The 22,704-nt window shown below is 44.2% G+C and overlaps 2 protein-coding genes across 3 annotated transcripts in view; one reads left to right on the forward strand and one right to left on the reverse strand.

Moving 5' to 3' along the window:
• Positions 1 to 1,440: 1,440 nt before the first annotated feature.
• On the reverse strand, positions 1,441 to 15,684 carry usp1 (ubiquitin specific peptidase 1). 2 transcript variants are annotated; one of them, XM_029648527.2, is made up of 9 exons: positions 15,394 to 15,684; positions 14,668 to 14,886; positions 13,993 to 14,143; positions 13,773 to 13,874; positions 6,035 to 6,201; positions 5,087 to 5,829; positions 4,548 to 4,712; positions 4,120 to 4,321; positions 1,441 to 3,557 (listed from the first exon to the last, which is right to left on the reverse strand). In XM_029648527.2, exons 2-9 carry the CDS (start codon positions 14,832 to 14,834, stop codon positions 2,756 to 2,758), a joined length of 2,499 nt encoding a protein of 832 aa, XP_029504387.2. In that variant the 5' UTR covers positions 14,835 to 14,886; positions 15,394 to 15,684; the 3' UTR covers positions 1,441 to 2,755. The 2 variants fall into 2 exon arrangements, with proteins under 2 accessions (XP_029504387.2, XP_029504386.2); XM_029648526.2 differs by having other exon boundaries at positions 6,035 to 6,204; positions 15,394 to 15,681.
• Positions 15,685 to 18,542: 2,858 nt separating this feature from the next.
• The window catches only part of kank4 (KN motif and ankyrin repeat domains 4), a 273,369-nt gene continuing 269,207 nt past the window's right edge, over positions 18,543 to 22,704 (forward strand). Inside the window, exon 1 of the mRNA XM_065009219.1 lies at positions 18,543 to 18,770. The gene's annotated coding sequence lies outside the window, so the exon portion shown is untranslated. The remainder of the gene's footprint in view (positions 18,771 to 22,704) is intronic.

Consider the following 22,704-nt stretch of genomic DNA (forward strand, 5'->3'; position numbering starts at 1 on the left):
ATCACACTGGGTACAACACCATCCAGTGTCATTTACAGTGTGGCTAATCGTAGATGTGAGAAGTTTAAGGGAAACATCTGTGGAGCCAGTTTGTCCCAAGTGAGAAGGAAAACCAGTGGAATGATCTTCATAGACAAGACAGACAATATTCTGAAGGTAGATGACGCTGCCATCAGGAGTGCTCTGAATGGAGAATGTATTGAGAGTATGTCTACAGCTGATCTGGATACGGCGCTAAATGAAGTACTGGTCCAAGTCACAAGAGTGCTTGATAAACTTGTATCAATTACCCCCCTACCAGTCCAATGAATTTGAGTTTTTCTCACCCAGTCACACACAATAGCCCATAATGACCAAGTGAAAACATGTTTTTAGAAATGTTTGCAAATGTATTAAAAATAAAAATGCAGAAACATCTCATAAATGTTCACACCCCTGAGTCAATAAACCTTTGGCAGCGATTACAGCTGTGAGTCTTTCTGGGTAAGTCTAAGGGCTTTGCACATCTGGATTGTACAATATTTCCACATGATTCTTTTTTAAATTCTTCAGGCTCTCAAGTGTTGATATTTTCTAGTCTTGACATAAATGTTCAAGCTGATTTAAGTCAAAACTAACTAGGCCATTCAGGAACATTCAATGTCATCTTGGTAAGCAACTGCCCTTGTGCTTCAGGTTATTGTCCTGCTGAAAGGTTCATTTGTCTCCCAGTATCTGTTGGGAAGCACACTGAACCAGGTTTTCCTCTAGAATTTTCTCTGTGCTTAGCTCTATTTCATTAGATTTTTTAATCAAACTCCTCAGTCCTTGCCGAGGACAAGCATACCCATAACATGATGCAGTCATTGACCAAACATTTTGTATTTATGTTATACATTTTATATAATGTATACATCCAGACTTTTTTTATTTTAGTTGTAGCCTAGACTAACAAACTGAAACAAATCCTGTAATCCGAATTATACATTTTAAATTTGACTATTTAAACACCAAGGAAACGTTTTATGAAATTGTCCCCAACTCCCAATTGTTCACTGTCCCCTAAAATCAGGTAGGCACATTCCTTCATATGACGTGGGAGTAACCCTGCAGTTAAATGCTTTGATTAGTTGGCAGGCAGCATTTACGCAAAAAAAAGTTGTCTCCTACTTAGATGGCAATCACCTCACTCTCTCCCAATTCGCCAGTGGATAAAGTTACTATTAAAAGTTATAACCAAATTATCGACAGCGATGAATAGTGCTAGTCAAGGAACAAGTGAGGCCTGGAGAAACGTATTAGACTAAATATATTTGAAATGAATACACCCCCCCCCCCAAAAAAAGATGCCAAGTAAACAGACCAGTAATATATGAAATGTATAAATAAACCATTGTGGTCTGTTAAACTAGCCATGATGACATTTGACAATCACCTTGTAGATTAGAAATATTAGTTAAATAACATTTGGAAATGCACAGTGCTTTATTACATGTACAGGAGAGTGGGAATTATTCACATTAAAAAGTAACTCTACTGTCCTGGTTTCAAAGCCAAACCATTTATTTTAAATCTATAACACTTCACAGCAGGGAAAGGATGAATAGAAAGTCCGTTTTACATGAAAGTTCAAACTTTATTGCTTGTGTAGTACTTTTTCATTCTAGGTATGCTCTTTCAAAGGTCATTTCCCCATTGAGCAGATATCTGCAGTTTCCACTAAAGCAGGAACATTGGCGTTAAATTTAAAGCTGAACTTCTGCAATACGGATTGAATAGAGCCCTAGGGTAGACAATCCCTGAAGCCAAAACAACAGTCCACTTCCCCCTCTATACATATCAAATCTGAGACTAACAGCTATGCATTGTTGTACTAGCATTTTGTAAAGTGATTGTCTATCTTATTGGCTAGGTATTTCATCACTGCTTTAATTCACTTATAAAACCTTGTACAAAATGACCAACCAAGAGAAGTAATTTAGTTTTCTTCACTTATAAAAGTTCTTCCACCAAGAACCAGACGGCCAGTGCCTGAATCTAACTGAACTTAAACATTATGGCCAAAACTAGTCCTCTTATTTCTGACAGACCAACAGTATGAACATTAATCAACAGACAGAAGGCATGAAGCCAGAACAGGATAAAGATGTACAAGAATAAAAATGTGCTCTTTATAAAAAAATAATCTGAAAAAAAAAAAAGTGTCAGGGAGAAACCTTGTACTTTCCATTCAGACCACTTCCAACACGAGGGCAGGAAAATCAAAGGGCAGGTTGCTTGATGTCAAGTGCGAAGGTGCATTTTTGTAGACTGCTAATGTTATATTCCCAGCACACAAAAAAAGAGGATAAACTGAATAGTAAAACATTTGAAAAAGGACATATACAGGTTATAAACATCAGTGACAGGATTATCAAACCCACCCAGCAAGCCAACCAGGCTGAATCTATCAAACCCAGCAAGCCAACCAGGCTGAATCTATTAAACCCAGCAAGCCAACCAGGCTGAATCTATTAAACCCAGCAAGCCAACCAGGCTGAATCTATTAAACCCAGCAAGCCAACCAGGCTGAATCTATCAAACCCAGCAAGCCAACCAGGCTGAATCTATTAAACCCAGCAAGCCAACCAGGCTGAATCTATTAAACCCAGCAAGCCAACCAGGCTGAATCTCAAGTTGACTCCTTCTCAAAACCTCAGGAGATCTTTTCCAATGCTCTCCACATTTCCCTATGACATCTGAGAAAATACTTCATTCACCCACAAACAGAGAAGTTTCAGACCCTCCTATAGAACAGAAGATATGGGGTAGATGTGGAGCAGGTTTCTGGAGAACAGGCTCTCAGAAAGTCCTCCTCCTCAAAGAGACGCACCTCAGAGTCGTCAAACAGCATCCACTTCCCTTCATACTGCAGCAGGCTGCTTAGGGCCTGCTCCGTAGCCACCCCAAACCCCTCACACCCAGCCACAGAGGCCTCCTCGCCCCCCTCACCCTCCTTCTTAACCCCTCCACTACCGCTGTGTCCCGGGGCACTGGAGGTCCGTCTGGATGATCTGGTGGTGTTGCTCTCTACCCCAGTACAGGCAGCTTTGTCTGGGTTGGTTGTCTGCTTGTTGCCCCCTAGGTCATAGCTGGACAGGCTCCTCTGACCCCCCAGAAGTCCTACCCCGTCTGAAGCCTTCTTGGAGCCCATCTTACTGGTGTTGGAGTTAGCATTCACAGAACCACTCTGTCCTGCTTTACCACGGAGACTGAAGGACACTTCCCCATCGTCATAATCCAGCACCTCTTCTTTGGGTTCCGGAACCGGCACTTTCCCGCCACAGTCCTCTTCTCCCTGCTTCTCATCCCCCTCTGGCAGGCGGACCTTGGTGTCCTTAAGGTCCATCATCCTGATGTAAGTGGTGTAGTGTCCGCTGGAGATGGTGACCCCACTGTGCATGACCACAGCAAACAGCTGGTAGTGCTGCCCTCCGGTGGCAGTGGCTGAGGGGTGCGTGCACCACTCCTCCAGAGAGAGCTTCAGTGGGGTCTGTAGAGGGGTGTTCACCTTTGAGAGGCCGCCGTACGGGTCCATCCTGAACAACAGAGGGAGACAGTTTACACAAGCCGAGGAACGATGGAACGGTCCCTGACTTTCCTGAGATTTGCTTACCATGTGCCGTTGTATTTATTTTGCTCCTTTGCACCCCATTATTTTTATTTCTACTTTGCACATTCTTCCATTGCAAATCTACCATTCCAGTGTTTTACTTGCTATATTGTATTTACTTTGCCACCATGGCCTTTTTTTGCCTTTACCTCCCCTCATTTGCTCACATTGTATATAGACTTGTTTCTACTGTATGTTTGTTTTACTCCATGTGTAACTCTGTGTTGTTGTATATGTCGAACTGCTTTGCTTTATCTTGGCCAGGTCGCGGTTGTAAATGAGAACTTGTTCTCAACTTGCCTACCTGGTTAAATAAAGGTGAAACATTTTTTTTTATTTTTATAATACGGTATTACATTCATATGTTGTATCTGATTGTGTGGATTTTTATGTTGTGACAGGCTCTTAGGAAACTGTTATACTCTCTGAGGACAAAGCATCAATCTAGAGTAAAAGCAAAACCCAGCAGATAAACACTGAAGACTCACTCCAACCCGTTGGCTGAGAAGCACTTGAGATGGATAGTGACGACCTCTGGGGTTTTATCAAACAGGAGACTCCTCTCAGCCTCTGTGTAGTGGTGGCAGGTCTCACAGAAGTACTTGTCCTCCCCTACAATCCTCTCCACTGAGGCAAACTGGGAGATGGCCCACGTCAGAGTCTTCAGCACCGGTTTGGGATCAGGGGAGACTGGGGGGGTGGAGAGAGGGGGTTGGGGGGAGGTAGTTGGAATATGAGAGGATAGACATTTGTGAGACGGCGTTGTGCTTTGGCTGATCTTTGACAACTTGTTTGAGTGGTGACTGTTCATGTATGTGCAACAATGTACCAATTTGTGTATAGTACAGTCTTGCGCTGCAGAACTGGCCCATTTTATACAAGAACGCAGAGTGTGTACACACACAACTCTCCTTACCCTCTGAGCTGCTGTCTGGGCTGCAGGGTTCTTCCTCCTGCACTGGGACACTGATGTCCTGGAAGTCTTCTCTCCTCTCGGTGTAACACTCACACTCCAGACAACGCGTCCTCAACACCAGACAGCCCTGGAACAGATGCTCCATCATGTCCACACCCAGGCACTCTGGACAGGAGAGAGGAGTCAGCGTTCAACATGATAATACACTAAACTATTCGATTGTTTTATTTAACTAGGCGAGTCAGTTAAGAACAAATTCTTATTTACAATGACGGCCTACCCCGGCCAAACCCTAACGACACTGGACCAATTGTGCACCGCCCTATGGGACTCCCAATCACCTCCAGTTGTGATACAGTCTATCATCGAACCAGGGTCTGTAGTGACGCCTCTAGCACTGAGATACAGTGCATTCAACCGCTGTGCCACTCGGGAGCCCCAAATGGCTAAAGCAAGGGTACAAATCCTATGTGACAGACAGGACATGATCGATGACCAAGTATGTTTCCAACGGCATGATTCAACAACTATGAACTCACCTTCACTTTTAGCTTTCTCCTCCTCGGGCACTTCTGTTACCTTCTCCTGAGGGTTCCTCCCGTGTTCCCCATCATCATTCTCCTGAGGTTGGCTAGGACCCGTCTCCTCCGGGTCAGGTTTGGCTGTCTCGGTCTTCCCTCCTGTGTGGCAGCTGATCCGTCCCATACTCATGAACTTAGAGAAGATACTGGGCTGCTTCCCCGAGTGCCTCGGCCAGCACAACTTGGGCCTCTTCTTCCCCTTAACCTCCACCTCTTTAGGGGCCACCTCTACCTCTCCTTTCCCCTCCACATTACTTTCCTCCTCTCCCTTTTCTTCCTGCTTTTTCTCCCCCTCTTCTTCAGCTTTGTCTTTTGGCGCTACAGTGATGCCACCAGTAGACTTCCTCTTGGAGCGAGTGAAGGGTTTGCCATCGTTGGCTGCAACAGCAGCAGCATTCTTGGACTTGACAGATTTTGGCTTCTTCTTGGCATTGCCTGCCTCTGTATCGCTCTTCCTCTTACCACTGGTTTGGCCATCATCATCATCAAGTGATGTTTCTGAAGTTTGGGCCTGCTCTTCTGTTGAAGCCCCGTTGGTGCCCACAGGGGCAGAACTGCCTGGCTTGACCTCTATGACATCGTCCTGGTCCTCCTGTTCCTTCCTGATTGTCTCAGAGGCCTCCTGGATGTATCCCAGGATGCACTGCAGCACCTCCTGGGCATCGTGCTGTAGGTAGCCTTCGTACATGGGGTTCAGCTGTCTGTAAACACGCAACCATCAGTGAGTCAAATACAATACCAAACATATTGTTCAAGGACGGTGAAACCCTGATTTGAGGAAGCTTGCTTTAAAGCTAAAATCCTGGTTTTCTGTATCATCGCACCACCGATAAACTTCCATAATATTCTGCCTATTGAATGTGACCCAGTATTGCAGGGCCTTGCCGTAGTGCTGTGGGGTCTGACCTGAGTGTGTTTAGTAGCTTGCGTGGAGGTGTGGCCAGCTCCCCATCACTGTACTTGTCAGGGTTGTGCAGGTAGCTGGACTGGAGCTGCTCTACCGAGGTGATCAGACTGTGGAAACTACCCAGCAGTTCCATGTGTACTGGCACCGCCTCCTCTGGACCCTCCGTCTGCTGAGGGAGAAAGAGGGATTCCTGTTATTATAGTGCTCTACGTTCAAAAGATTTCAACATGCTACTATAGGCAGCATTGATGACAGTGTAACTGAAGCATATGTTGACTGTAGTCTTAAAAAATGCATTGCTATATTGGAAACATCATCACAGGGAATCTAAAGTCTTGCCAGATAATAATAGACAGACACTGTTTACGAAACGCACCTTTATTGAGATGTGTGCTGGTATAAATGTATGCATGATTGTGACCTTAATAATCTGGATTATAATTTGTGCATTGTAATGTTAATTGAGTATCCTGATGTGAATGATTCTCATCTAAAACAATCATTTGTCGGTTTTAGGTAGTGGTGGGGAGTCTATCAAGAATCGACTCCTAATATTCAGTATTTTTGCAAAGGGGTAAACCAGTTGCTATAGGCTACTTCCGAGGACAAACTCTTGCATCTTTCACAGCAAAGAGAGAGCAGGCTAACGAGAGAGAGGGCACAGCCAGGCAGGCATGTCGGCCTCTAGGCAGACTTTCAGAACCCTGCAGGCATAGGCTATTACAGTGCTGTATCGAGGCAATTTTTTGGGCTTGCAATGTCTCGCGCAACTTCACTAAAGTAGGCACTATCAATGAGTAGGATAAGCTATTCTACACACAACAGGCTGAAGACCAAACACACACTTGGTGTTTTTCAAAACAAAGAGAAAGAGCAGGCGAGCCAGCGAGGGACAGGATCGGCACAGACAGACTGTTGGAACCGTGCGCATAGGCTATATCTTGGTAATCTGTATCTCGCAATGTCTTGTAAAATCATCAAAAGTATGTATGTACGGTTATCAATGAGTATGGCTAAGCTTTTCTTCAAAGTGCCAGTGAATTGAAGTTGAACATCGTCAAATGCATCAGTTTAATTATCCTTAAATGTGCAATAAAAATTGTCTATAGTTTATATAATGAAAGCCTGTTTGGCTGTTGATGTCCTTAGCTCTCTAACCCTGTTCCTGGAGATACCTTCCTGAAGGTTTTTCACTTCAACCCCAGTTGTAATTAACTAGATTAATCTTAACATCCAGCTAATTATTGAAATCAATTGTGCTAGATTAGGGTTAGAGTGAAAACCTACAAGATAGTAGCGCTCCACAAACAGGTTTGGAGAGCCCTGTCCCAGGCAATAGATTACAAAGCAGGGCATCCCCGCTAAACTTTCTGGAAATGGCAAGTTTGCGATCTCATCCATAAAAAGGCATCTCAAGTGCAAATACAAGACAAGATTCTCTGGTTTGATGAAACCAAGATTAAACTCTTTGGCCTGAATATCAAGCGTCACGTTTTGTTGGAAACCTGGCACCATCCCTACGGTGAAGCAAAGTGGTGGCGGCATTATGCTGTGTGGACATTTTTCAGCGGCAGGGACTGGGATACTAGTCAGGATCGAGGGAAAGATGAACGGAGCAAAGTACAGAGATCCTTGATGAAAACCTGCTCTAGAGCACTCAGGACCTCAGACTGGGGGTGAAGATTCACCTTCCAACAGGACAACAACCCTAAGCACACAGCCAAGACAACACAGGAGTGGCTTTGGGACAAGTCTCTGAATGTCCTTGAGTGGTGCAGCCAGAGACCGGACTTGAACCTGAACAAACATCTCTGAAGAGACCTGAAAATAGCTGACAGAGCTTGAGGATCTGCAGAGAAGAATGGGAGAAACTCTCCAAATACAGGTGTGCCAAGCTTGTAGCTTGTCATACCCAAGAAGACTCGAGGCTGTAATCGCTGCCAAAAGTGCTTCAACAAAGTACAGAGTAAAGGGTCAGTATACTTGTGATATTTTAGTTTTTTAATTATTTTGAAACCAATTGCAAAAATTTCTAAAAACCTGTTTTTGGTTTGTCATTATGGGGTATTGTGTGTAGATTGAGGGGGAAAAAAACAATTTAATTTTAGAATATGGCTGTAACATAATGTGAAAAAAGTCAAGGGGTTTGAATGTTGACCGAATGCATTGTGTGGGAGTGTGTGTATGTATATATACAGTACCAGTCAAATGTTTGGACACAGCTACTCATTCAAACGTTTTTCTTTATTTTTATTATGTTCTACATAGTAGAATAATAGTGACACCCAAACAATGAAATAACACATGGACTCATGTAGTAACCAAAAAAATGTTAAATCAAAATATTTTATATTCTTCAAAGTAGCCACCCTTGCCTTGACGACAGCTTTGCACACTCTTGGCATTCTCTCAACCAGCTTCACCTGGAATTATTTTCCAACAGTCTTGAAGGAGTTCCCACATATGCTGAGCACTTGTTGGCTGCTTTTCCTTCACTCTGCCGTCCAACTAATCCAAAACCATCTCAATTGGGTTGAGGTCGGGTGATTGTGGAGGCCAGGTCATCTGATGCAGCACTCCACCATTCTCCTTCTTGGTAAAATAGCTCGTACACAGCCTGGAGGTGTGTTGGGTCATTGTTCTGTTGAAAAACAAATTATTGTCCCACTAAGCGCAAACCAGATGGGATGACGTATCGCTGCAGAATGCTGTGGTAGCCATGCTGGTTATGTGCCTTGAATTCTAAATAAATCATAGACAATGTCACCAGCAAAGCACCCCCACACCACTTCCTCCATGCGTTACGGCGGGAACAACACATGCAGAGATCATCCGTTCACCTACTCTGCATCTCACAAAGACACAGCGGATGGAACCAAAAATCTCACGTTTGGACTCCAGACAAAAGGACAGATTTCCACCATTCTAATGTCCATTGCTCGTGTTTCTTGGCCCAAGCAAGTCTCTTCTTATTATTGGGGTCCTTTAGTAGTGGTTTCTTTGCAGCAATTCGACCATGAAGGCCTGATTCATAGTCTCCTCTGAACAGTTGATGTTGAGATGTGTCTGTTACTTGAACTCTGAAGCATTTATTTGGGCTGCAATTTCTGAGGCTGGTAATTCTAAATTAATTTATCTTCTGCAGCAGAGGTAACTCAGGGCCTTCCTTTCCTGTTGCAGTCCTCATGAGAGCCAGTTTCATCATAGCACTTGATGGTTTTTGCAACTGCACTTGAAGAAACTTTCAAAGTTCTTGAAATGTTCCGATTGACTGAACTTCATGTCTTAAAGTAATGATGGGCTGTCATTTCTCTTTGCTTATTTGAGCTGCTCTTGCCATAATATGGACTTGGTCTTTTACCAAATAGGGCTTTCTTCTGTATACCACCCCTACCTTGTCAGAACACAACCGATTGGCTCAAACACATTAAGAAGGAAAGAAATTCCTCAAATGAACTTTTAACAAGGCACACCTGTTAATTGAAATGTATTCCAGGTGATTACCACACAAAACTGGTTGAGAGAATGCCAAGTGTGCAAAGCTGTCATCAAGGCAAAGAGTGGCTACTTTTTCCAGATGTATCCCAGTTTGAACTGTACTGGGTAGATTTCAGACAGCGTGTATGGCGTTGTGTAGGCGAGTGGTTTGCTGATGTTAACGTTGTGAACAGTACCTCAGTGGCGGGTGGGCTTATGGTATGGGTAGGCATAAGCTAAGGAGACCGAACACAATTGCATTTTATCGATGGCAATCTGAACGCACAGAGAAACCGAGAAGAGATCCATAGGCCCATTGCTGTGCCATTTGTCCCCCACCATCACCTCGTGACAGCATGACAAACGCAGCCCCATTTCATAAGGATCTGTACAATTCCTAGAAGCTGAAAATGTCCCAGCTTTCATGGCCTGCATACTCCATGTCACCCATCGAGCATGTGATGCTCTATATCGACGTGTACAACAGCAACAGCCATTGAAGAGGAGTGTGACAACATTCAACAATCAAAAGCCTGATCAACTCCATGCGAAGGAGAAGTGTCACGCTGCATGAGATAAATGGTGGTCACCAGATACTTACTGGTTTTCTGATTCACGCCCTTTAAAAAAAATGTTTTTTTAAGTTACAGTACCTGTGACCAACATATGCATATCGGTATTCCCAGTCATGTGAAATCCATATATTAGGGCCGTTGAAATTGTTGCATGTTGCGTTTATTTTTGGTCGGTTTAAGTAAGTGGCTGAATTAATAAGGTGACAGGGTATCATATTCTGTTAGCCTTTTGCCATGTTTGAGAAGTCAAAGCCCTTCATACTTCATATGCAAAAGTATGTGGACACCCCTTCAACTGAGTGGATTTGGCTATTTCAGCCACACCCATTGCTGACAGGTGTATAAAATCGAGCACACAGCCATACAATCTCCATAGACAAACATTGGCAGAAGAATGAGCTTACTGAAGAACTGTGGTTCAGTCATAGGATGCCACCTTTCCAACAAGTCAGTTTGTCAAATTTCTTCCCTGCTAGAGTTTCCACAGGTCAACTTTAAGTACTGTTATTGTGACGTGGAAATGTATTGTAGCAACAACGGCTCAGCCGTGAAGTGGTAGGCCACACAAGCTCACAGAATGGAACAGCCGAGTACTGAGGTGCATAGTGTGTACAAATTGTCCTTGGTTGCAACACTCACTACACAGTTTTAAACTGCCTCTGGAAGCAACATCAGCACAATAACAGTTTGTCGGGAGCTTCATGAAATGGGTTTCCATGGCCGAGCAGCCGCTCAGCCTAAAATCACCATGCGCAATGCCAAGTGTCGACTGGAATGGTGTAAAGCTCTGCGCCATTGGACTCTGGAGCAGTGGAAACATGTTCTCTGGAGTGATGAATCACACTTCACCATCTGGCAGTCTGACGGAAGAATCTGGGTTTGGCGGATGCCAGGAGAAAGCTACCTGCCCCAATACATAGTGCCAACTGTCAAATTTGGTAGAGGAGGAATAATGGTCTGGGCTGTTATAAGTCCCCGCAGCAATGTTCCAACATCTAGTGGAAACCCTTACCAGAAGAGTGGAGGCTGTTATAGCAGCAAAGGGTGAACCAACCCCATATTAATGCCCATGATTTTGAAATGAGATGTTTGACAAGCAGGTGTCCACATACTTTGTAGTGGAGTGTACCTGTATTTCCTTGCGTTTTTTTCTCCTCTGTTCTCGGTCGTCTGCTCCTCCCCCCTCTGAGCAGAGCAGGCAGGCACATTGCCCTAGCAACTCCAGACACAGAGTGTACACATGCTGCTCCAGAGCTAGTATTATCCTTCAAGCAAGCGTCAAAACTTTGTTCATTTGCACTGTCTCATTCGCATTTGCTTGTAAATGTCCAAACTCACCAAAAATGTATAACTTTACGAGCTGGATTGGCAATTTTTGTTATTTGTTTATTTTTGTTTCCCCCCCCTTATCATATTTAGCTAGCTGCCTCCATGGAAATACACTGTTACTTGTGCTAATTTTGTAATAATTCTGGTAATAGAAGCCCAATGGGCCTTTTTGCAGGTTTTTTTTGGCACCCACTTGTGTACTAAGCCGGTAACACAGTATATTCTGGGATGAGAGAAGGACTGTATGAACATCTAGATACTGCCCAACCATAGTTATCAGTGGTCTATTGTCAAAACCTCCTAGCTTCCATCATAAGAGTCAATTAAATAGGAAAAAAACGAATCCTGTGTGAATCCTCTGGAATAACGTCTAGTAATACCTGTCCGAATAGGGTTATAACATGGCAAAGAATAGGCTTATCAACGTAGAATGCACCGCATCATCCCATGGGATCCGTCAAGCCTCCTGCACACTGCAGAAATATCACTGAAATATTTGAGTTCCTACACATCACCTTTATTCAAACAAAATAAGCCTTTTATAGGCTAAGTTGATGAGCAAATGGGCAGCATCATTGTCATGTCGGTCTTCTAAAACACAATGTCTTCCTAGTAGGACTGCAGTAATGACATGGTGTGCACGTGTCCGTTTAAACATGTAGACGCCAAATCCTGAAGTCGCGCACCATTAGTTTTAGGGAGACAGACAAGGAACAGACCAACGTGCTGCAAGATTTCTCAGGCATGATTGAAGTTTGGGTTTTCTTTTGAACAAGCTAATACAATTCAGTTTGTACTTTGTTGCTCTTTGGCCAGTTTGTTATTTCTGTAAATATCGGGCGCCTGTTAATTCCTCACCTTTAATGAAAGCCTCACTCTGGGCAAGTAAAGTAAAGAACTGCTGTCTCCTCTTCACTGTTAAAATCCAACCGCATGGTCAAACTCATGCAGACAACACCATTCTGTATACTTCTGGCCCTTCTTTGGACACTGTGTTAACAACCCTCCAGGCAAGCTTCAATGCCATACAACTCTCCTTCCGTGGCCTCCAATTACTCTTAAATACAAGTAAAACTAAATGCATGCTCTTCAACCGATCGCTACCTGCACCTACCCGCCTGTCCAACATCACTACTCTGGACGGCTCTGACTTAGAATACGTGGACAACTACAAATACTTAGGTGTCTGGTTAGACTGTAAACTCTCCTTCCAGACCCATATCAAACATCTCCAATCCAAAGTTAAATCTAGAATTGGCTTCCTATTTCGCAAGAAAGCATCCTTCACTCATGCTGCCAAACATACCCTTGTAAAACTGACCATCCTACCAATCCTCGACTTTGGCGATGTCATTTACAAAATAGCCTCCAATACCCTACTCAACAAATTGGATGCAGTCTATCACAGTGCAATCCGTTTTGTCACCAAAGCCCCATATACTACCCACCATTGCGACCTGTACGCTCTCGTTGGCTGGCCCTCGCTTCATACTCGTCGCCAAACCCACTGGCTCCATGTCATCTACAAGACCCTGCTAGGTAAAGTCCCCCCTTATCTCAGCTCGCTGGTCACCATAGCATCTCCCACCTGTAGCACACGCTCCAGCAGGTATATCTCTCTAGTCACCCCCAAAACCAATTCTTTCTTTGGCCGCCTCTCCTTCCAGTTCTCTGCTGCCAATGACTGGAACGAACTACAAAAATCTCTGAAACTGGAAACACTTATCTCCCTCACTAGCTTTAAGCACCAACTGTCAGAGCAGCTCACAGATTACTGCACCTGTACATAGCCCACGTATAATTTAGCCCAAACAACTACCTCTTTCCCAACTGTATTTAATTTATTTATTTATTTTGCTCCTTTGCACCCCATTATTTTTTTTCTACTTTTTTTTATTTCTCATTTGCTCACATCGTATATAGACTTGTTTATACTGTATTATTGACTGTATGTTTGTTTTACTCCATGTGTAACTCTGTGTCGTTGTATCTGTCGAACTGCTTTGCTTTATCTTGGCCAGGTCGCAATTGTAAATGAGAACTTGTTCTCAACTTGCCTACCTGGTTAAATAAAGGTGAAATAAAATAAATAAATAAATAAATGTAACAGTTTTACCATCTGTCCCTCTCTGGGCTCGAAGCAGGGACGCTCTGCACACAGACAAGAGCCACCCTCGAAGCATCGTTACCCATCGCGCCACAAAAGCCACAGCCCTTGCAGAGCAAGGGGAACAACTACTTCAAGGTCTCAGAGCGAGTGGCGTCACCGATTGAAACACTATTAGCGCGCACCACCGCTAACTAGCTAGCCATTTCACATCCGTTACACTCACATTGTTGTACATAGCTAACATACCTCATCACTATTAGCAGCCTCTTCCTTTTGCTTGTCCCTTGTTTTGGACAAACTGTAGAGGTTCTTGATGCCATCTCTGAGCCCAGGACAGTAGTACAATACCTGGATTGGTGATAAAGAAAAGTTGAATTTCTAAACCATTTAGTATAATAATGTGCCTACCTATACAGTCATCAGATGTTGATGGCATGATGCAACTGTTGAGAATGAGATACCACACCTGTAGAATGCTGTTCAGGTAACAGGTGTTTCCCAGGTTATTGAGCCCAACAAAGGGCACCAGCGTCTCCTCTCCCTTGTCACTTGGGCAGATGGGAGAGGTTGGACACGGGGCAGGTCCAGGCAGTGGGATTGGCACAACCTGGTCACAGCTAGAAAATAATGGATACACATGAAAGGTTCTCAAAATCATATTCCTAAGTACATCTGAGGCTAAATGTAAAATAGTAGCCAATGTCCGTGTGTTGTGAAATTTGTGAATGTATTGTAATGTTTTAAAATTGTATAAATTGCTTTCATTTTGCTGGACCTCAGGGGATCCATAATAAATACAGTACTTTAAATTGAGTGGGCGGACAAACAAGACGCTACCTCAGAGGGGATTTACACAAAATGATCAATCGGATAGCAACGCCATCATGTGGGTGCTAGCAAACAGGCTAGGAATCAACAGCCAATCAAGCATTGTCTGGAAGCTTAGTGAGCTTTGATTGGTCAATAGCGTTGCATTAGAGTATTTGCATAAATATTAGTTTACCCCAACTTGGGTCTCACATTTAACTTACCTCAATTGAAATTGAACGGGACTCAGTTGTTTAATCGCCCCATCGTATTGTGGAAATGCAGTGTCAGCCTTTATTTTATCATTAGCTACCTGCTAAAAACTGTCACTTACCTTGAAGGCTCCTCAGGTTCAACTCTGACTGGTTTTGGTTCCTCTACTTGAGGTTCGGAGAAGTCCAAGGCTCGCTTCGTCTCCTTCTTCTGGAAAAACTTCAGGGAGAGTTTGCTCTTTTTGATGGGGCTCCCGAGAGCCGCGGCATCGCCCTGTAGGCCGGGCATCTTCGACCGTATTTAGTATTTGATGATACAGCCAACACAACAGCGCTCCACACTGGCAACAGAGCGAAAGTGAAACTGGGTGAATTTCGCAAGTTTATTCTCCCTCCCAGATAGTTAGCTGGCAAAAAGACACGTGAATTACGCTGATACTAACTCGTTTGTTGACTAGATAGACTACAGGACATCTGCATTCAGTTCATCTTGCTAACTAACGTTAGTTAGCTTGCTGATGGCACCAGATGCCATCTGAGATGGCTGGTAAAATGGGTTGCCTAGCAGGCTAACTTAAAAGAACCAAGACAACAGCTGAGCTGGTTGTCAATAACGTCAAGCTAGCGAAGTAGCTATTTACCAACACATGCCGTTTACAAAATGTGGTAATATGTCATTTCTAAGTGATATCTAACTAACTACCATCCTGTTAGCGTGCCAGCTAGCTAGACATCTTGCTAAGTACGCAGTGAGTGAGGGGGGGAAAGCAACAACACCGGGCGGTTTCAGTTGCTAGCAAAGCCAGTTGTAACCAAAATATATCCAACCACTTTAGTTGTTTACTCACCTTACTGAGTCATGTTGTACTTTATTTTCGATTTCTGCGATAACTTATTAAATTACATAGTATATTTGTATAACCATTTGATAAACCACGCGATGTGCGCAGGATTTGGCGCTTTTTCCAACCGCAAAGACCCCAGCTGCACCCGCGCCTGCACGACACCATTAACATCAATTATAATAATAAAAAAATACAATAATGTTAGAAAAACTCATTATTAATTCAAAACAAAAACTACAATCGCTGATTAAAATTTTAGAAAGTGAAAACGAAGTAATGCAACTGGCATTTTTTGAGACATGTCACCGTGGGAGAAACACGGCCATGACTAGAAGGGATCCAGTTTTTGTCAAAAGTTTTATTTTTGTGTGTGCATTTTAGCTAACCCTAACCCTTTTTGTAATCTTAACCAATATATTATAATCTGCAACATTAGTTATCCTAACCCGCTACGAAAAATCAAATCTGACGTTAATTTGACAAAAGCTGGATTTTTTCTAGCCAAGACCATGAAACGTCACCGTAGAGCAGCCATCTTTAGAGGGACAACCAATGTATTATTTTTTTGTATCATGCATGAACATTGTCTGGCTTTTGGTCTGAAAACAGTTGCTACATCAAAAATGTATACACCATAATTACATTATTTCCCCCTAAATATATCAATATAATTAAAAGATTGGAGAGTGATAATCAGTGATCTCTGATCGATGGCGATGATTCCAGGTCGAGATACACTCCAGTACAGGATTTTAGCCAGCAGGGGGAAACCTTGGACATTAATATAATATATCGTGCGCTTCCCTGAGAAATAGCCGTGCATCTCTAAATGTTGGATCATATTTACCTTGTACCTTCCTTATGCAAATGCAATAATTAACGGTAAGACATCTATCATATTTGTACCCGTTTTTTTGCAGTGGTTTTCATGTAATGGAAAATGGCTGAAATGTATTCGCTATCTCAAATGCTTTATATAGGCTAAAGAGAATATTCTCTATCATTTGATGTAACGGTGTAACCTATATCCCATCCGTAGGGGGTGATCCGTATGCTATTGCAGCCATTCAATAATCCGTGACTAACGTTATGTTTTTCTTTTCTATCTTGCACATGTATGTATCCCCATGAAGATCCATGCGTTCAGTTGACTTTCAGCCGATTATAAGGTTATTATTGGTGAGCGCCAAAATAAATGACAGGTGTATATTCTGGCGCCCTACTACAGATATCGAGGCCATTAGCACAACACGGCTTGTGGATACTACCGAGACACTGTATTTGTTAAAACAGAGCGGGTTAATGCATGCAGGGCATTGAGCTGCTGCTGCGGTTCCTTGCCTGGTCAGCAGCCCGACTTCTCGATGGAGCTGAGCTTGGAGAATCCATTCTGATCGAGGCTGAGCGCGACGGAGTGATGTGATGCTCCACCTCCATAGCATACATGGGCTACTGCGGCCCCAAGCTCTGGTACGAAACCCTGAGAGATGACATTGTTGATGCGTTTATTTACCCAGTATGTAGTCTAGGTTACTGTAGCCTACATAACATTACTGGATATGTTGAATCAAATATAAAGGCATCAAGGCTATCAAGCAGATAGCACATGATGTCCCATGTTTTGTCATTACACGATTGTGCAATACACGTACCTCGATATGACAGTATTTAATCTAATGCATGATGTTGTATACTAAATATAGTTATTCTATGTATTCTATGGTTGTAGAGCTAGTCTGATAGTGGGCTAGGTATGCTATTGAAGGAGGTAGCCTGCCTGCCTGGCCTGCTGATTCCAGGTCAGGTCTATGGGTGGTATAGCAGCTAGAGGGGATCTTTAGGGGAAATGCATGGAGAGAGAGAGACAGGGATAGAGGGAGAGGGTAGTGCACTCCAAGAATGACAAGTATGTCCTGGAGCCGCAGAAATGAAGCCCCCAGTGCTGTTTTTTCTAATTACAGTGGGGCTTAGCATTACATCCCACCTCCCCAGTCAAACACACACACACACACACACACACACACGCCACAGTGAGTGTGCAGTCATACTATCTCAGACAGTCAAACACACACACACGCACACTACAGTGAGTGTGCAGTCATACTATCTCAGACAGTCAAACACACACACACACACGCTACAGTGAGTGTGCAGTCATACTATCTCAGACAGTCAAACACACACACACACACGCTACAGTGAGTGTGCAGTCATACTATCTCAGACAGTCAAACACACACACACACACACGCTACAGTGAGTGTGCAGTCATACTATCTCAGACAGTCAAACACACACACACACACGCTACAGTGAGTGTGCAGTCATACTATCTCAGACAGTCAAACACACACACACACACACACACGCTACAGTGAGTGTGCAGTCATACTATCTCAGACAGTCAAACACACACACGCTACAGTGAGTGTGCAGTCATACTATCTCAGACAGTCAAACACACACACACACACGCTACATTGAGTGTGCAGTCATACTATCTCAGACAGTCAAACACACACACACACACGCTACAGTGAGTGTGCAGTCATACTATCTCAGACAGTCAAACACACACACACACGCTACAGTGAGTGTGCAGTCATACTATCTCAGACAGTCAAACACACACACGCTACAGTGAGTGTGCAGTCATACTATCTCAGACAGTCAAACACACACACACACACACGCTACATTGAGTGTGCAGTCATACTATCTCAGACAGTCAAACACACACACACACACGCTACAGTGAGTGTGCAGTCATACTATCTCAGACAGTCAAACACACACACACACACGCTACAGTGAGTGTGCAGTCATACTATCTCAGACATTAGGAGCCGTGCAGGCTACATGTTCAAACTGTCCCCTTGTTATTTTGCTTTTTAAATCTCCCTTGTTGTTTTGCTTTTTAAATTCCCCTCGTTGTTTTGCTATTTAAATCTCCCTTGTTGTTTTGCTTTTTCATCAGTGGGTTTATTTTCCTCTTAAAGCCTTAAAGTCTTAAAGCAGCCATGCCAAATTGTCTCTCTTCAGTCCAGCTGCCTGCCCACACAGCGTGTGTGTGTGTGTGATCTGACCCCCAGCACACTCATTGGACCAGTGCTGAGGAAAGTGGGTGTGTCCCCACCAGCTAGTCCGGCCCCCTCAGCACAGCAGTGCTGGTGTTGTAAAGTACTTTACCGTCCCGTATGTTCAGTCCTCTACACTCAACTCAATTGTTCCTGTTCCTCTGCTCCAGATGCTGAGTGTGAGCGAGAAATAGACATAGACACACACACACACACAGGACACTGACAGAGGACTGAGGCAGAAAACTGGACTTCCATCAAAACCTCTGAAGAAGACTAAGAAAATAAGAGCCTTGCTTAGAGGTGAGAAGATATGACAGAGATTACGCTCTTTCTTCACTAATTTCCTTCTCTCAACTCTTTTCTTAACTCTGTGTGTTTTCTCAAGTGGGATTCTCTCTCATTCCTTCAGTCTTCTTTTCTCCTCTGTTTTGTTACCATCTCCAGTCCCCCCACTCTCCTTTCTTCCTGTCCTCCGATATCATGTTTTATTCTCTCCTCTGTTCCTTGGGGGTTTTCAGACTTTCAGAATGTGGTAATAGGATGCTGCACACACACACACAGACACACACAGACACACACAGCGAGAGAGAGAGTATACACTCAGTGTAACCACTATGGTCTGTCTTCATGGGTCTATTAGAGCTTTTGACTGTCGCTGTATTCCATATTCTATCCCATTTGGCGGTTGGCCGTGCCATGTTTTAGTTTAAAGCTCTGTTGGGCTGGCTAATGTCCTACAGCTGGGGGTACACTTAGCCAACCAGCCTCATACAGCCAGGACAAGCATACAGGGGAATGGCGATGGATAGGGAGAAAGAGAGAGAGAAAGTGAGAGACAGAAATGGATATCGAGAGATAGAGAGAGCATTGCACTAGGCTGGGCTTTAACTTGAGTGCATATTCGCTTGGCTGCTCTTTTACGGCCTGCATGTATGCACACAGCATTGCTCCTGACTCCTGCCTGGTTAGTGAGTCTGTGAGTGAGTGCATCGTCCATTGTTGGCTTCTCAGAGAGGGAACATTAAAGGCAAGGCGTTTACTTCTATCTGATCTCTGGGCTACCTTTCTGCCTAGCTGCCTCTGCTCTGTGGAGCATGCCTGGAGTAGGGGGGCTGGCGGAGTGGAGCAGGGGGGGCTGGCAGAGTGGAGCGGGGGGCTGGCAGAGTGGAGCAGGGGGCTGGCAGAGTGGAGCAGGGGGCTGGCGGAGTGGAGCAGGGGGTCTGGCAGAGTGGAGCAGGGGGTCTGGCAGAGTGGAGCAGGGGGCTGGCAGAGTGGAGCAGGGGGGCTGGCAGAGTGGAGCAGGGGGCTGGCAGAGTGGAGCAGGGGGCTGGCAGAGTGGAGCAGGGGGCTGGCAGAGAGGAGCAGGGGGCTGGCAGAGAGGAGCAGGGGGGCTGGCAGAGAGGAGCAGGGGGCTGGCAGAGTGGAGCAGGGGGCTGGCAGAGTGGAGCAGGGGGCTGGCAGAGTGGAGCAGGGGGCTGGCAGAGTGGATCAGGGGGGCTGGCAGAGTGGATCAGGGGGCTGGTAGAGTGGATCAGGGGGCTAGCAGAGAGGAGCAGGGGGCTAGCAGAGAGGAGCAGGGGGCTGGCAGAGAGGAGCAGGGGGCTGGCAGAGAGGAGCAGGGGGCTGGCAGAGTGGAGCAGGGGGCTGGCAGAGTGGAGCAGGGGGCTGGCAGAGTGGATCGGGGGCTGGCAGAGTAGATCGGGGCTGGCAGAGTGGAGCGGGGGCTGGCAGAGTGGAGCAGGGGGCTGGCAGAGTAGAGCAGGGGGCTGGCAGAGTGGAGCAGGGGGCTGCCAGAGTGGAGCAGGGAGGCTGGCAGAGTGGAGCAGGGGGGCTGGCAGAGTGGAGCAGGGGATGGCAGAGAGTCTGCCTCTTTGGAGAGCCAGTGTGTGTGTACTGTTGTTCTTTCTGTATATGTGGCTATTTTGGTCCTTGTGTGTGGTGTTTGTTTGTGTGTTTGTGTCTGTAGATTTGTTTATGTTTGTGCTGTTGATTTGGTTCATGTGTATACATAATATGTGTGTGGTCTTTATTCTGGTTTAGCTGTGTGTTAGTGGGTTTTTCTTTGAGTTCACCAACTGGAGAGCTCTGTTAGTAGAACTCACTCCCCTCCCCAGGTAATGATAATGAGTGTGTTGTGTTGTTTGATTCTGCACAACATCACACGGCTGCTACCTACCGTTGGCCAGTGCCCTAGTCATTGTGTGTGTGAGAGTGATTCCCTTTGAAGTAGAGAGTCATCTGAACTGAAGCTGAGCCACAGTGCTTGAGACTGTAAATAGGTTCAATGGTTTACAGTACAAGGAAGTTGAACACTTAAACACTACTGTGTGTGGGGGGTACTACCTGTTGGGAGAATGGACTTAGAAGTAGGGCTGGGCGGTATACCATATTTTACTATATACCAGTATTGATGCATGGGCCAGTTTAGGTTTTTACTTGACCTTCTATAACGGTATTTAATTGTTTGCTTTGTTAAATGTGACATGCAGTGTGTAACATCCATTTGTATAGTTTACACCGCTACTTGAGTCATTTCTTCCTGCTTTCTCTCCATGCTGCTTTCCACACCAACCTAGTCCCGCCCCCTGTCACTCAAGGAGAGCATTTGTTGTTGCTTGACCATGAGACACTTGTGATCAGTCTGCCTGGTCAATGCAGCACATGGAACAATGTTGATGACAATGATGTTGTTCCCACTTTGCTTCTTAACATAAATCCACAAGCATTCTATAATTTGACCATTAGGTTGTGTTTCTTATCTGCAAACAGCTAGGTTGTCTTTTCTTAGCAATTTGTATTTTCTTGTTAGCTGCTAATGCTAATCACTAGTTAGCTGGCTACCTAGCTAGCTAATACATTTACTGAATTAGAGCAAACAAATGTAGCTAACTAATACAGCCTGATACCAGCGCTGGTGGAGGCTTAAATCACCATGTTGTTTGTGCAACAGTCTTCTTAATCAAAGAGGAGTATGCGAAGCACGAATACGTTGGCTAAATGAAGAAACATTTAATGTAGCCAAAGATTATAGGGTCCACTAGCAAACAATGACCATCACTTTGGTTCCTACCCTGTCACAATAACTCTACCCTGGAATTTTCATTCATTGTCATGTAATTCAACGTGCCCATTATTATTTGTATTCTAACTATATAATTAGAATAAACATTCTATTTCCATGATTCCAACAGCTCACCAAAGTGTATGGATCTAAATCGCAAGTCAAATTGCAACTGCAACATTTGATTAAAAATAAGGCCTAGGTTGTTTTGCCCATATCGTGCAGCCCTATGTGGCAGTGTGGAAATGATCTCAAATTGAGTGCAGGAAATGCAGAAATTGATGGAAATGCAGAAAATTATTTTAGGTTGAAGTTGAACTGAACAGTATAAAACAATCACTTAGAATATATGTGTTGCCACTGTAGGGTCACGCACTCTAGTGACAAAACGTAAAATACCTTCAAATACAATCTTCTTTTTTTAATACTGTGATATGATATTTTGGCCATATGGCCCAGCCTCTGTTGTAAAGAATGGGTGGTTAAGTGTGTGTAGTATATGTGCTCTCCATTTACTCTGTATGGTGTGTCCCTATCTTCTTAACTTAGAGTACCAGTCAAAAGTTTGGACATACCTACTCATCTAAGAGTTTTTCATTATTTTGACAATTTTCTACATTGTAGAATAATAGTGAAGACATCAAACCAAGAAATAACACATATGGAATCATGTAGTAACCAAATAAGTGTTAAAGAAATCAAAATATATTTAATATTTTAGATTCTCAAAGTAGCCACCCCTTGCCTTGATGACAGCTTTGCACACTCTTGGCATTCTCTCAACCAGCTTTACCTTAAATGCTTTTCCAACAATCTTGAAGGAGTTCCCATAAATGCTGAGCACTTGTTGGCTGCTTTTCCTTCACTCTACAGTCCAACTCATCCCAAACCATCTCAATTGGGTTGAGGTCGGTGATTGTGGAGGCCAGATTATCTGATGCAGCACTCCATCACTCTCCTTCTTGGTCAAATAGCCTTTCCTGTTGAAAAACAAATCATATTCCCACTAAGCACAAACCAGATGGGATGGCATATCACTGCAGAATGCTGTAATAGCCATGCTAGTGAAGTGTGCCTTGGATTCTAAATAAATCACAGACAGTGTCACCAGCAAAGCACCCCGACACCATCACACCTCCTTCTCCATGCTTCACGGTGGGAACCACACATGCA

Source organism: Oncorhynchus nerka, linkage group LG24 (assembly GCF_034236695.1).
Source record: "Oncorhynchus nerka isolate Pitt River linkage group LG24, Oner_Uvic_2.0, whole genome shotgun sequence".
NCBI lineage: Eukaryota > Metazoa > Chordata > Actinopteri > Salmoniformes > Salmonidae > Oncorhynchus > Oncorhynchus nerka.

Coding starts and splice junctions, on each gene's coding strand:
- usp1 (XM_029648526.2), bottom strand. CDS start 14,834: ATGCCCGGCCTACAGGGCGATGCCGCGGCTCTCGGGAGCCCCATCAAA. Junction 6,205..13,772: donor AGGCTGCTAATAGTGATGAG/GTATGTTAGCTA, acceptor TTTCTCCCTCAG/CAGACGGAGGGTCCAGAGGA. Junction 4,713..5,086: donor GGAGAAAGCTAAAAGTGAAG/GTGAGTTCATAG, acceptor TCTCCTGTCCAG/AGTGCCTGGGTGTGGACATG.